This window comes from Falco cherrug, chromosome 4 (genome assembly GCF_023634085.1).
Source record: "Falco cherrug isolate bFalChe1 chromosome 4, bFalChe1.pri, whole genome shotgun sequence".
Classification (NCBI taxonomy): domain Eukaryota; kingdom Metazoa; phylum Chordata; class Aves; order Falconiformes; family Falconidae; genus Falco; species Falco cherrug.
In genome coordinates, this window is record NC_073700.1 from 93,216,929 (window position 1) to 93,231,889 (window position 14,961).

At 35.3% G+C, this 14,961-nt stretch overlaps 1 protein-coding gene across 8 annotated transcripts in view; it reads right to left on the reverse strand.

The window, feature by feature from the left end:
• Nucleotides 1-389: 389 nt before the first annotated feature.
• The window catches only part of NT5C3A (5'-nucleotidase, cytosolic IIIA), a 28,770-nt gene continuing 14,198 nt past the window's right edge, over nt 390-14,961 (reverse strand). Inside the window, exons 1-11 of one of the 8 annotated variants that reach the window (XM_055707287.1) lie at nt 13,300-13,321; nt 12,817-12,923; nt 10,177-10,227; nt 5,905-6,003; nt 5,395-5,464; nt 4,643-4,689; nt 4,151-4,236; nt 3,802-3,891; nt 2,402-2,564; nt 1,721-1,921; nt 390-989 (exon numbers count right to left, since the gene is read on the reverse strand). In XM_055707287.1, coding sequence (XP_055563262.1) covers nt 888-989; nt 1,721-1,921; nt 2,402-2,564; nt 3,802-3,891; nt 4,151-4,236; nt 4,643-4,689; nt 5,395-5,464; nt 5,905-6,003 — 858 coding nt within the window. In that variant the 5' untranslated portion in view covers nt 10,177-10,227; nt 12,817-12,923; nt 13,300-13,321 and the 3' untranslated portion in view covers nt 390-887. Of the gene's footprint in view, nt 990-1,720; nt 1,922-2,401; nt 2,565-3,801; nt 3,892-4,150; nt 4,237-4,642; nt 4,690-5,394; nt 5,465-5,904; nt 6,004-10,176; nt 10,268-12,816; nt 12,924-13,299; nt 13,457-14,961 lie in introns of those variants that run through there. The other 7 variants (XM_055707286.1, XM_055707289.1, XM_005432076.4 and 4 more) reach the window with 7 other exon arrangements.

Here is a 14,961-nt window from a genome sequence, read left to right on the forward strand (position 1 = left end):
CTGGTAGCCATCTTGCATCAAGTTTTCTTGCTAAGTCAGCTTTTAAAAATCCAAGATTAAGATGTAGCTTTGTTTTGATTTTCAGTGCCTGGAGCAACTCACTGAGAATTCCAAGAGAAATTATTTGAGATAAGCCATGCTAGCTTTGACATGAAACTGCAGGCTAGAAGTGGAGTAGTGTATAAAATAAGATCTGAAAAGGCACTGAAGTTACAGCTGTGTACTATTAGCTGGTGAAACTACCTCTTGTTACAAAGATGAGAAACTTTACCTCAGATATACTACTTTAAAACATTCTTTCCATTCTGCAGAAAATAAAGAAACAGTAAGGATACAGAATATTTTGTACTCATACAAAAATCTGTTAAGAAGAAACACTTTGCCTGAACTGGGTGAATAAAGCCTTTTTACTTGCAGAAAAATATATATATGAAAAACTTCTGTGAAAGTCTGTAGCATATGAGTAAGATCCTTCAAAGCACAGCTGAGACTGAAATATCTTCTTTAAAAAGGCAACACAAATGTGTATGCTGCTTATTCACAGAATGTTTACGTCTTCAATTTTACAAAATAGCCACGTTTTCTGAAATTCCTGATTAAAAGACAGTGAACCATAGTATGCCATCAGCAGCAGTTTATCACATCTATAAATCCAATTTAAATCTAGTTATAACAGGAGTGTGAGACAATAAAGAACAGCATAACAGCAGTAAAAGGAGCTTCTAATCGACAATGGATACTGCCTATATTTCAAAATACCAAAATGAAAATAAAAGTTTTAAATTAAACAGTTCTGTAAATGAGTAATAAACACATCTAAGATAGCACATGTGTGCTCTTCTGTCCAGTTGCCTCCTGGAAGGAATGGAGTGACTTGAGACTGCAATTTACAGGATTTTCTGTAGAATGGAGTTGGCAACTTCCAGGGATTCATCTTTCACCAAGACAATATCATAAGAGTCCATGTATTTTTCCAAAAGCTCATCTACCTAATTGCAGAAAGGATAAAGAGACACATTTAGTTATAGAATTAACTATTGAAAGACTTTTTGTCATTAAAATATTGCCCCGTCTTTCCACCAAATGCAAGGAATGAGCAATGCAAATATGTATCGCTCCTATGAATGAATTCCACAGGGTGACAGAGTAGGAGTGGCCTGACATAAGTGTGTGCGTTCCAGGGTATGATACTCCATGTTTATGCCATGGTCTCACACCTACTGAAAGAAAAGCTATTTCCTCAGCTTCCTGAAAGGCAGAGAGAAACAGAAAACTGAATGCAAACAGATGTGCCTTGTACCTTAGCAAATGATCAGTTCTGTGTCACCTCAAAAGAGATGGGGTGGGGGTGGGGGGAGAGCACTGCCTAAATTTGTTACTTGGAAGATTATAATTTTGCTCAATTACCAATCCAGTATTGAAAGAAGGAGGAGGAGCCACAGGAATTTGAGAATTAATTTCTCTAGCCTCTGAATTTTACTTCGCAACAAAATACCTTTTCAGAAGTAGTTCAATACAAAACCCAAAGCTGTTTATATTTGTGTTTTTGTAGCTTATGTTTAGAAAAAACTTGAGGCAAGAAATCCATGAAAAATGTTTGAAATCTCAAAACAAGTAAGGGTCAGACACTTGGTTTGATATCTGAAGCTTACTATAACAAACCTGTTTCTAACTCACAATGTTTTACTCAAAGTCTGCAAGGTTTTATAAGACTACTTACTTTATCATTGAGATAGCCAATCTTAAGAATATGTTCAACGTTCGCTACTCCATCTGCCATGCTCAAGTCTCCTTGAGAATCACCCAGCAGTATGATATTACTGTTGTCTTTCAGTTGTTTGAAGTACTCTGTATTCTTCAAGGCACCATCGTGTTTGTTGTAAACATGAATCAATTCTCCTTTAAATCCTTTTAATATTCCCTATTAAAAAACAACAACGTTGAAGTTATTTCTAGTATCATATAGACAAGATAGAATCTAGAATGAAATAGGTGATACTGCTGTTTATCTTGTTCATCATTAGAGATTACATAGTTCAATATTAGTTCAATTACTGTTAAATAACGAAATGAATAATAGCATCGTTAAGACTAGACAGACAGCGATCCTCCCTGCTTGAAGGAGGAGTAGCGCTGCACTGGGCTGAGTATGAGGTTGTCATTAAAGGAAATTAATGGTGTCTTAGTCACACCATACTAACAGTGTTTGAACTGTTATCTTCTGCTTGTTTTTTTCTTTTTGCCTGGGAAAGTGCTGCGTATGCAATTCTCTAATTTTCTATGAGGCTGGATAGATGGCTACATATGTTTCATTAAAATGTTCATCTTGTAGTATATATAAATGGCTACTAAATATCACAAAACATTCTTGTTTGATACAAATGTGTTAGTTCATACGTACGTTTTCATCAAAATCCATGAAATTGGAAACCACTTTGACATTAGAATGGTAGACCCCAGCCTGGTGGATAACTTCCTCAAGAATGTCCCCAAGCCCAGCAGAAAATATGAACACAGGAATATTATGTTCACTGAGCTTATCAAAGAAGTTCTCATATCCTTCTCTGCAACACAGAATGTAAATACAAACCAAACCTCAAATAAAGAACGCAAAGTGAAGTCCAAGTTTTCAGAAGATACTCACATCATCTTTGGAAAAGAGAGTTAACTTTTCCCTGAGCACTTCACTTTCTTTCTTTTACCTCACCTGAAAAGATTAGCAAGAACCACCAACCTAACACAAGGCATGTAGTTTTAACAAGAAACTGCTGCATTGAGCTGCTTGATCTTGGTCTGGACAATTTTTTCCCCAAAAACTTCTAATCATGTTTTGAAGATTTAAAAATGTTTCACTCTCCCTAAACACCCCAGAACAAGGAAGCAACCAGTAGAATTCTCTCCAGCTACTATGAGGCTGTACATCTCCTTTCAATTTTACTTGCTTAAATATTGGCCTTTCTGTGGAGTTATTACCATCAAATAAAATTTATTTTTTTAAAATCCTCAAAACATCTGTTGTTGCTTTTCAGAACACAATCAAAACTATGTATAGTATTCCAGGAACAAGATAATATTATCTGTATATACTTTCTCCACACAGACATTGATTGGTAGAAATTTGCATATTTTAAAAAAAATTATGAACATTTTTGAGGGAATTCTAGCCTGGGAATGAAGTTTCAACCCACATGGACTTTCAAACAGTTTTGCAAAATGTAAGAATTTATCTAGTATGATAAGCAAACACTTCTGTAAGTTAAGTTCTAACATCCCGTTTCACCACTCCAAAGTTTAGAGACAATTTTCAAGCAAGGATTTTGCTGGCTTTTAAACTTGCCTTTAGCCATAGAGGAAGAATGATACTTAATAAAACATATGAAATGTATTCCTCAAGTTGCTGTGTTTTAATCTCAGATAAAACTATTACAAGGAACATTCTTCAAAGGAACAAAGTTGAAGTCTACATTCCCCTTAAAAAAAGAAGTGTCACCAGTGCAATTTCAAGTGGATGAAAGCCTATGGTAATGAAGCTACTAGAGATGGGACTGAAAATAAAAGTTTCAGTCCTCTAGTTTATACAGTGTGATTGTTGTAGGCATTTAGCTACAACATATCAATAAAGTGGGAGCATGAAAAGTTCACTGTGTTCCAAGATTAAGGTGTCACATTCCCAGGAACACGTTGGTTTGGGCTTTTTCCCCCCCCTTTTCTTTTTTCTCCCTCCTTCCCTCCCTGCAATGCCCAGTAAGAATCTACAGAAAAGGTTCCAAAACAGCATCACTCAAATCAAAAAGAACTTACTTCAGCATAACATCAGATTCCCTCACAATTTCTGCAAATTTATCCTTTTGTAAGCCTTGTTCAATAAGTAGTGCATGAGATTTATTGTACCTAGAATATAAACAAAAAAGGGGTTGAAATTTACTTATTAAGATTAATCTTTCATTAAATCTCATGATTAAAAGCATCCTGTACGGTTAATTCTTGCTCACTCAAGTTAACAGCAAAGCAAAATCAGTTGTTGCACAACACTTTAAGAGATTAATTCAGTTAATGCGTTAGCTAAAAGCTAATTACTGCCACTAATTTGCTTGTAAAAAGTTATTAAATCTAATCTTAGCACAATTTGAAGATGGGAGGTGTTTCTTACCATTCTACCATATATGGATATTTTTCTTCAATAGTGAGAGATGGATCAATTTCAATAGCATAATAGGTTTCTTTCAGCTGCAATAACTGAAGGAAAAAACACCAGATGTTTAACATATTTTTGCAAAATAACACTTGGTATTTGATCTAACCAATCAAAATAACCTTCTTAGTGCTGATTACATTGTTTAGATAGAATAGAATCAGAAATGCTCTTTGAACAAAGAACAAGCTTTTAAATATAGCTAAGAAGAAAAAGTGGATGCGGTTAAGCTGAACTATGCTACTATCAAGAATACAAATAATTCTGTTAACTTCTGTTAGTGATGGGATGTCGTGCAGTCAGCGACAAAGCTCAGAGAGAGAGAGCTTCTTAAAGATTTGAAAGTATCCCTTGTCTTGTTGTGCCGAGTAATTCAACACCCAATACAGCCAGGGAATAACAACAGTTGCCTGTAAAACAAACTAAACAGCTAGTAGGTTTTCTGTTTACCTTTTTCCGACAGTCCTCTGTGATGAGCTTAGAGTTATCAATGATGTCTGGGGGCGTGAAAAAAAAAAAAAGCGTTAAACAAGATGTTATATTTCTTTTACTTTGCACTATGACACTGTAAATGACATAATGACAATGTTTTGTGACGTACCACTATGTTTCCTCAGAACTTTTCTTACCATCAACCAGTAAAAGGCACATTTTTCTTAAGCATGAAGATGTCCTTCCCCTCATCTCTGAATTAAAAGCTCATTTACAAGCTCTTGTATCTATTTCTTGAGATTTAAATGTTTCTGAAATCATCAAGAGGCATCCTATGTGTTTTAGGGTACCCACTTCATTAGTAAATGGTTTCCCTTTGTTTGTTCTAAAAGGCTACAGGATAAAAATGTCAAGTATTCTGAGTAGTTTACTATCTCGATCTTGCAGGCATCAGGATTACTATGGCCTCTTAAAAACAAGAAGTCAACCCTATCATGTCTAACTATCAACACCTTATAGTTCAGAACTTGTTTAATTGTGAATGACAATTTATTTGATTTGAATTCACACAGATTGTAATTAAAATATATATACATAAACCCACACATAGACAGTAAATAGAATACTTCTTCATTAGATGTACAGATTAGGTAACAAGTCGATATAAAATCGCACATATTAGGGAATAAATTGGGTAGAAAATTAAAATCCAGGAAAAACTAAAAGGAGTGAACAAACCAATTGGTATTAAAAAAAAAAAAAGTACTCACTATGACAAGTTGGACATCTTTTTCCATTGTAGGAAAATCTACTTAATGTCATATCAAAATCTGTAATAATCTATTTAAGGAAAGAAAAAGCAAAACTGTCTTACAACACAGAGGGACAAAATAAAGAATGGCTAGAAATTCTGAATGATCAACAATAGTTGCAGCTGAGTAGCATGTGTCACAGAAATTTCCCTATTCTCTTAAACTACTGTAATGTAAGCTAGCATATCCCATAAGAATAACTTGTTTTCTAACAAAACCATTTCTCTAATTCCTTTGGTCAGAATATTTCCTGAAGTTACTAAGCTTGTATGTTTACATAATTTACTTAATTAGTGTCTGGCTGAATTACAGGTGAATCAACAAGGGCTATTAAAAGAGTTAACATGTTTAAGTTTTCGAGATTTCTTGAAGGCTGGCTTCTGTTATATATTCTTACATTTTTTTTGGCACAGAGCAACAATCACAGGATTGCTTTCATTCCAAACTGGTTACACCTCCTATCTTTACCTGAAGTTTGGCAGCTCCGCCTTTGATGAGGCCACAAATAATCTCCTCTACTCTCCCTGGGTCCTTAATATGGACAGTCTTCTTCTGAAATTCTGGCATCTATGAAGAGTAAGAACAAAGACAGAAATATACTTAGAGGAAAACTTCCTAGGGAATATCTGCTATCCATCAGATTGGAAGCTCTGCATCTATAAAGCTTCATGTAACATCAAGATATGCTCAGGACAGGAGGGCAAGTTAAGAGTTAGAAGAAATGGAAAATACTCTGGATATGTTAACTGATGACTGCATACAGTTCTGTTTGCTTTCAACATCTGTTTTCATTTCCTTTCCTAGTATAAAATTATTCAATAAGCTGACACCCACAGAAAAGATAATGCGTATTTGTAGGAAATAAGGGAGATATACAGAAATAGGATATATGGGATCACCTTGTGGTTCAAGTAGGTCACTGGGAGATGGTGAACCTTAAAACTAGCTTTTTCTGCAATTAATATGACCATAAAGTTTTGGCATAAATGAAGAACATAGGCTGATTTTAGACACCTGTTGCTTTGTTGAGAATGCTGCCTGCGTCAGCTGAGTACTCCAATACAAGGCCATATAGTAATTCCTCCTCCCTAGCCAGTACATCATTTTCCATTACCTATTTTGAATACATACAATTGCACACTTGAAATAACACGTTATTACACCACATATTCCTTTTGAATGAAGACTGTTTCTTGAATATTATAATAAATCCTGAATCTGGTAAAAAAAAAAGAAAAAACCCAAACCCACAACCAAACAACACGCTTCCCTCCAAGCCTTTGCTTACTCTAAAAGTTTCTTTTCAACCTTGTAGAAATGGTAAAAGAGCTATTTATTGACAGAAATTTCCCAATTTAATATGTATTTCCTTCCTTTGTAATCACATATGTACTCCTCCTTACGCAAAGGTATCGGGCATGTAAAGAGGAGTAAATTTTACTTTCTGTAAATAGAACTTCAGAAATGAAGTGCTAGGAATTAAATTTTTCACATTCAGTTTTCCTTTTCTTATACCTAGCATGTAATCTCTGCTGTAATGAGATAATTAATATAAATAATAATAATAATGATAATAAAGTAGCTTCTATTTCCAGAGACATTTCTGGAACCAGAGTTCTCATCTCACCACTTTTTAATAAGTCACAGAACACTCTTTCTTCCTGCTCGTGATGCTACTAAGCCTTTTGTTTATTAATAACAACCTACTTGCAGTCAAATTGCAATTATCTTACCATTTAAGAAAAAGATGACATTTTAAAGTCTTCTAAACACATGATTTTGGAATGGAAAAGATGTTTGTGTGTCAGGGAAAAAAAAGGAGCCAGAGATACCTTTAAATATCAGCTCTAGTCCGCTCTGCCCTCGGGTAGGAGCAAACTATTACAGCTATGTCACTCTCAGCAGATACTTGTGTAACCCATTCTGCAAAGCTCCCGCTCCCATATTCCTCACTTCCCTCAACCGTGTATTTTAGTGTTCAACTATCTTTATTCAGCAAAGTTTGCTTAATCTCTATTTAACCTTCCTTACTGCAGTTTTAGATCGTTCAGCTTGGTGGAAAGCTTTTTCACAGGTGCCCACTGGATGTTTTTCCCTTCTTCCTGAACTAAACAACCCCAGTTTCTTCAATTTTCTTTTGCAAAGCACAATTTTCTAAACCTCTGACAATATCATTCTTGAAACACAGCAACCAGAACTGTGGGTGTAGGGTCTCTGCTCTGAAAAGACCTCAGCTGAAGGGCTACTTGCGCATACACATTTGAATACACCTACTTTGTTAGCAGTACTGGGCGATAATGATTCAAAATCAGTTGGTAATTACCAAATGTTCTTCAAAACTACTCCTAGGCAGAAACAGGTAGTTGCACAAATTGCTAAATTTTACATTTAGTCTTTGCTGCACTGTATCTTTTCTTCTACATCAGTGCTCCTATTTTTCAATGTAACAAGTAATTCTAATACCTGGTGTGTTTACTGCTACTTTCTGGCTGCTACCCTCAAAGACACAAATCAAAACAGGAAACAGAAATGCTTCTAAAACCCCAACCATGAGTATCTGATAATTTGCCAAGGTTTTCTACCGATCCAAAAACTTTTGACTGTACCAGAACATCTTGCCAAAATTCTAAAGTCATGATAGGGTATTTACTACTATTGTGCTTTGCAAGTCTCATAAGAAACAAACTGGATTCATTTAACTTAGTTTGGAAGATTTAAGGTTTTCCTTTGTCATTCTGTGGCAAAGGCATTTTCTGTAACGGTAGTTCCTCCTATGTGGTTGCAGTGCCTTGCTACTTTTATTAGCACAGCAAATTCAAAAAAGGGTTTTTTTGAAAAAATCAGGATTTGCTCCCAACTATCAGCTACATCCCAGGATGAGAATCATTGAGAAAGCTAATGAGCATTAACAAAAAACAAAAATTCTGAAAAATATCCCTAGAAAAAAAATCCCTAGTCTTTTGAGAAATACATTCCTGAAGTATTTATAACTATTTATTCACAATTATCAGCAGATCTAGAGTCACAAAATAAAGTATCAACAATTTGCAACTCTTTAAAGGTGTATTATGGTATTTTATATGTTATACAGTGCTGGTAAACAAAAGTAACCTTACCACTTATTTGCTGGGTATATAGCATTTTTTCTCTATAAGGAGATACAAAGCAGTTTGACTCTGTTTTGTAATTTTTTCATTGTAAATCGACTAATTCCTTTGACTTTCAGGAGGAAAATGATATGTGTATTTTTAGACTTGGAATGCAAAAATTAAACAAAGTGAAATCTAAATGTGTGCTTTTGTAAGAAGTAGTTTAAACATTATTTGGTTTACTTAGGTACTAAGCAACAGACTTCCTAATATAACTGATTTAAACAGACCAGATGTTGGGAGAGATGCAGAGAGATCTAGAGAGACCGTATGAGGAAAGCTGGATTGCTTGCTGCTGTTTTATTTCAGACTGAGGCTTTTTGTAGGTTTCTGAAACAACCTGAGGAAAAACACTGATGTTAAACAATACATTGCTTAAGATTCTAAGTATGATGAAAGTTTCCTGTTTTGATGTTGTAAACTGGCACTCCTACTCAAGATCAGTTTTAAAGTTTCTTTCGTTTCTAATACATCTTTCATTTTTACACAAGAATTGATGTCAGTTGAAGAGTATCGTAATTTAGGGGGGAAAAAAAAAGTCTTCTGCAGTGAGCGTGATTCAGACAGTTTCAATCTCACAGGCACTTTAATAGGCAAAACCAAACCTTCACTAAGGATATGGCATCTGATTAAGCATCAGGGAAAATAAGGTTGATTGAAATAGCCACTGTCTCCACCACTGATTCCTTGTATTCATATTTGCAACTGAACATTAAGTAGCAATTCTTTTAGGTAGGCTAAATCATTATTATATTAGAAGTAAATGAAACTGTCTAATAAGAAGTCACCACTCTTCTGGCAAACTTTCTTTCAGTGTCTTATGCTTCTGCCCAGTCTAGCCGTTGGGTTTTTTGTGGCATATTTGCCACTCTTCAGAGTTGAAAGAGACAAGCAGATTCAAGTTGGAAAGAACTGATAAGACAGATGAAAGAACAAAGAGTGAAAAAATGCTAATAAGAAAAGTTCACCCAATTTGATTTGTGTTTCTATTAATTGTTTGAGAAAGTTCTAGGAATCAACTGAGTATGCACCAGTTGACTGGGAAGAACACATATGGAGAAACAGCCAAACAGAAGTCTCCATAGCACCTAACAAAGGCAAGAAAGCTTCTCAGAGCAAGGGGCTTCTACTCACAGAACTAAACGGAACACAGAATACATACAGAAAAGGAATTCATATTCATTGTGGTATCTGAAAGTACACCAGATGGAATGACTTAAGTGCCCTTACTTATTCTGTCATTTTATAAAAGTGTAAGAAGAGTTTTGCTTTCTTACCACGGGAGTCTGTATGGTACTGAGATAGCTCAGAGGCCAGTATCTCTTTCAAAACATATGTTAAAAGATGACAACTCCCAAAGGTAACTTGTGGTTCACATACACATTGACTACAAATACATTAAAGTTTCTAGTTTCTGACATTTTTAAGAAGCCTTCAAAGAGAAGCAAGAACAAAACTGAAAAATATTATAGTAAAGGTTGATCTTAATTGGAATTATGAAAAGGAAAAAAAATCTGCTGTTTGTGTGATAGCAGGTAACTGAATAAGGATGTAGAAAATCATTTTGTAGCTAACAATTTTATAGTCATACCTTGATGAATGAACAGTAATGGATTCACGCAGGTTTGGAAATCCCCCAGTCCTACAAACCACAGAATGGGTCATTTACCACAAGGACAGTTCTGAAAATTACAAGTCTATTTAGTACGTGAGACATGCAATTGTGTAGCTGGGTTAAATAAAGAGGAAAAGTATTTACTGTAAAGACCATATTGAATTCTAGTTTTGAAATAAAATTTCTTATATACAATTGGATAGCAGGAGTGCAAACAGAGCTGCTTTTATGTTGTGTCTGGGTGCTGCCTATATATATAGTTTTCTTAGTATTTGAGACAGCATATATCTAAGTGCATGCTGTGTCAAACTCATTATAAAACAAGACTTGGTGATAATTGCTAAAATATATCTAAGTGAATTCACAGCTGCCATAGAAGGTATTTCCAATCAGTTATCCTAGAGAATTAATAACTGTGTGCACAAGGTGTTATTCTGGAGTTAAGATTATCCTGAACTTTTGAATCTATTGAGTGCTGGAGGTAGAGCAGTTACTTCTCTCCCCCTACCCAGTAAAACAACATAAGTCCCTAAGATTAAAAAATCAAAAAATAGAAAAAAATAAAAAATAATGTTCAATTATTCCTTCAAAAAAGGAAACTTCGTATAAAGGATGACTGTGGGACCTTCTGTTGTTTTCACTATCTTATTTATATATCTATATTTTTATATATAGATATATAATTTTAAGTTGGCAAGGATGAGCTGATGAATGACTTGCTGCCTTAACTACATGGAGATGTGTCTCATTTCACAATCAAATCTAGATACACAGTCTGAAATATTACTAGTAATAACTAAAAATATAAGAGGCTATCATCATAAATCTGTCAAGTAATGCTTTGACCGAGGACATAAAAAAGTGGGGCAAAGTATTTTTATACTGATACCCTGTAAACCTATACTACTTGGCAAATACAAAGTTTTCTTATTTTGCAAAGGGTAGTCTGCTCAAAAAACACCCTGCATTACGTGTGGGTAAAATTTTAAGGGAACTTCTCTATAATTCTCAATGATTGATAGAGTAGTTTCTTAGCTGTCAGTAATTCTGAATAATAACTGTTCTCACACTTACAAATGTGTAAAAAATATTCCACAAATCTTCAGATGACCATAATGTCATAAAAGTGATTAAGACAATGAATAAGAAATAGATGTAATACTATTGACAGTATGTGAATTTAATTACCATACAATTTGTTTTTTTCCTACTTTGTTGGTAAACCTGCCTTAAGACTAGACTAGGTTCCATGCCTATTAACTTTTGATACAGAGGATGCACAAGGGTGGGCTGGCAAGGAGAGGGAACTATTAATGTTATTTCTAAACAAGGAAAATGCAAATCGAAGTGATAAACCGGATAGGATTCAAATATTTGTACATTTTTTTTCTAGTCTTTCAGGTAAAAGCATATAAATCAAGAATAAATTACAATTATTTTGGGAACTGCAGGTGCCCAATTCCAAGGTCTGAGGCTAGCTATCACATAGACTTACTTCTGGCCATGTACCAAAAAAGGCATGGCATGGCATCAGTGATAGCGGAGAAATTTGAGGCCCTGGCAAGCTACAGAAAATTGGTTTTGGTGTTCTTGGTGGCTGAAGGAAAGAGTCTGGTGAAATGATAAGGAAAAGGGGCACACTCCTTAACATTTACATCTCGTTTTCCGCCTCCTTTTTCTTTTTGCTATTATTAAAGAGCATTACTTTCATTGACTTGTTCTAGGAAACAAAGCTCACCAAAACTTTTCAAAAACATGCAAGCTTCTTCATGTAACTTCTGCTATTTACAATGTTTGAGTTGCAAGAAGCAGGGGAGCCGCAACAAAAAACACAGAATGAGAGTGTGTGCCTATCTTTTCCTCCATCTGTATATGATCCTTTATAGCTACATTTATGCTCATTTATGTATAAGGCAAGATGGGTTTTAATTCAGACAATTTGAATTTGGGTCCGTGTTTTAGAGGTTTCTCTTAGCAGCCCCAGCTGTTCATAGGCTTATCTTTTAGACAGGAACATTAAAAGCTACTTGACACGAGTGTAATCACATCAGTCACTCCATTATGTGCAGCTAGTCAGGAGCACTGCGCTAGTGATCGTGCAGTCTGCTAGCATAACCTGAGCTCAGGACAAAGATTTATTACTCTATAATTCCCCAAACCAAAAGCATAGTATGTTTTATATTCGTATGATGTAAACTCATATATGGTAAGAAATCCTTACCAAATTACTCTTTTGGTAGTTTTATCAAGACATGGCCTTAGGACTACTTATCTAAAAAGTACATAGGCAAATGTTATTATGGAAATGAAACAACAGAATATGTGAGTATTTTCACAGTTGCTTGATAACATGCTGCAAAACCAGATACCCAGCACAGGTTATATGAAATAACTGGAAGTGGTTTCACTACCTGAGCTATTTTAAGAAATGGAATAGGATGCGTACTAAAAATAATTTTTCCTGGTTTATTTTGTTTAATTATTTACATATTTTTGCATTTAATGTGCTAGATTCTTTTATTTAATTTGGGAAAAAAATATAAAAAAATCTGGATAGACAGCTTTCACAGAAAATATGACAATAGCATTTCCTCTTGTGCTTTTAAAGGAGAGTACCTGTGCGTTGAGCTTAGGGCACTCCTGATTCTTCTGTCCTTGATTTTGTCCTACTGCAACAGCATAGGTGGCAAGCAGAGTCCAGAGACGCAGGGCTCGCATGCAGGCTGCCAACAGAAACCAACCAAATCCTTTTAAGAATTGGTCTGCTATATTATATGATCTTTGCTATTTCTGCTGTATAGAAATAAACGCAGACATGCATGGTGCATAGCTATGTCACTCTGAAAATACCCACACCTCAGACTACTCCAATACATATGTAAAAGTAGAAGAACATTTAAGTTGAATTAACCTATTCAGTAAAATCTGGTAAATATATTCATTCTTTCAATGCTATTGCCAATTCTGTGCTATCATTTTTCTAATTTTAAAAATACGTTTTGTCACAATAAACAACTCTAAGTAATGCCTCAGCTCATAAACTTGGCTTAAAAATGCAGGCAGAAGACAGTACTGTTGACAGAAGCTGTGCACACTTACCAGAGGGTTTTGCAGGAGCAGCTGCAGAAGCAAAAGAAAATTCCTCTTGCTTGAGAAACACTAATATAGCAGCACAAGGTGCAGTTGAGGGCGTTTCCAAATACAGCCTGACTAATCCCCGTGCAAAACCCCAGGGTCCTGTGACGCACATCAGCAATGCACAGCAGTTTGTTATGCTCAGCAGTACAGCCTGACAGGCTTACAGATGATCAGCTGGTGTACTAACAACAAAACCTTTGACCTTCTCTGAATGAACAGCTTTCATGAATGCAGCAGGCAAATTTGGGCTGCTCTAAGAGAGGAAGGCACTTGTTTTTCAAAGCACAAGTTTACTACTTTGTTACTTTTTAACCCTTTTATAAAATCTTTGCAAGCATTTTAGGATTTCCTGTTGCAGAGCACCACAAATTTCTTACAGCTCATTGACATGGCCTCATTAACACTTACAAGGGAGCACACCTTTATTTGTGTAAAGGCAGCAAATAAATTACTTAATTAATCTTTGCTTTGACTTTAATTATCTATGTGATACTGAAACAGGAAATCAAGGAGGCTTGTTTGTCAGGATTTTTGAGAGACAAGGCCACTCGACATGCTTTCAAAAGGTTGTCATTAGGCATGTTGCCTGATCAAAGACAGTAACAAGGTGACACAGAAGTTGTATTTAAAAGGAATCTTTTTTACTGTGAGAGGATGAAGGAAGTATTGCCTAATCATATTTACACTTGGAAGTTGTGTAAATGCTTGGAAGTGTCATGTGAAGTTAACTCTTGTTATAGCAACAGTGAGAGTCCCTATACCATCCCTTAATTCATCTTCAACCTTAGGTTTATGATCACTATTCCAGGCTGCCAGAACAAACCACAAACATCAGGCCAATTCATATGTGGCCACAAATGTGACCAGTGTAATTGTCAGAATTGAAGCAAGGGCAGGTTAGTAGTGTAGCACATACAAAACCCCTAACACCATAAAAACACCCCGACGTTACCAGGACTCCAGAAATTCATTAGTTATAAAAACTTCCTTTTAAGGAGGATGTGCTGGTTTTCTATGTTAAAAAAAATAATCCAGACTTTTTATGAATGATACAGTGGATCCATATGTTTTGGGTCTGCATTCTAGCTGTAGACCAGTATGGACTCTCACCTATACCGTGTGCTTTCAGTTTTTTCAGTTGTGCTCTCTGTGTTTTGACCCAGTGGGACAAATAGTGAATACTTCAGCTGATACAAAGCACGCAACTTTCATCAACACTAATTCTCTTAGAATTGAACAAGATCCCCCCAGACGTACGTGCTAAGGTCTGCTTTATCCTGAAGCAGCAAAACAGTTTGAAAGGTATGTTCAAAATATAACATAATCCCTGCAAAGACTATATACAGTAAATTTGTATTTACCTGGCACTGGTATTTGCGAGGATTCATAGCTCCCATTAATCTACTTGTTAGAGCATTTGTACATTGTTGTAATAGGTAACATACAGGGAATATTACCTTTTTTAGTATATTGATACAGTTAGCGTGCTTTTGGTTAATAGTATCTCCAAAATAATGTTTCAGAAAAATATGTATAATGCAGTGTCTTGAATAAATATGAATTATTTGCACAACAAAAAGCTGTAGCTTTTGTCAGTGCTGGATTTCATATTTTAAAAAGTCT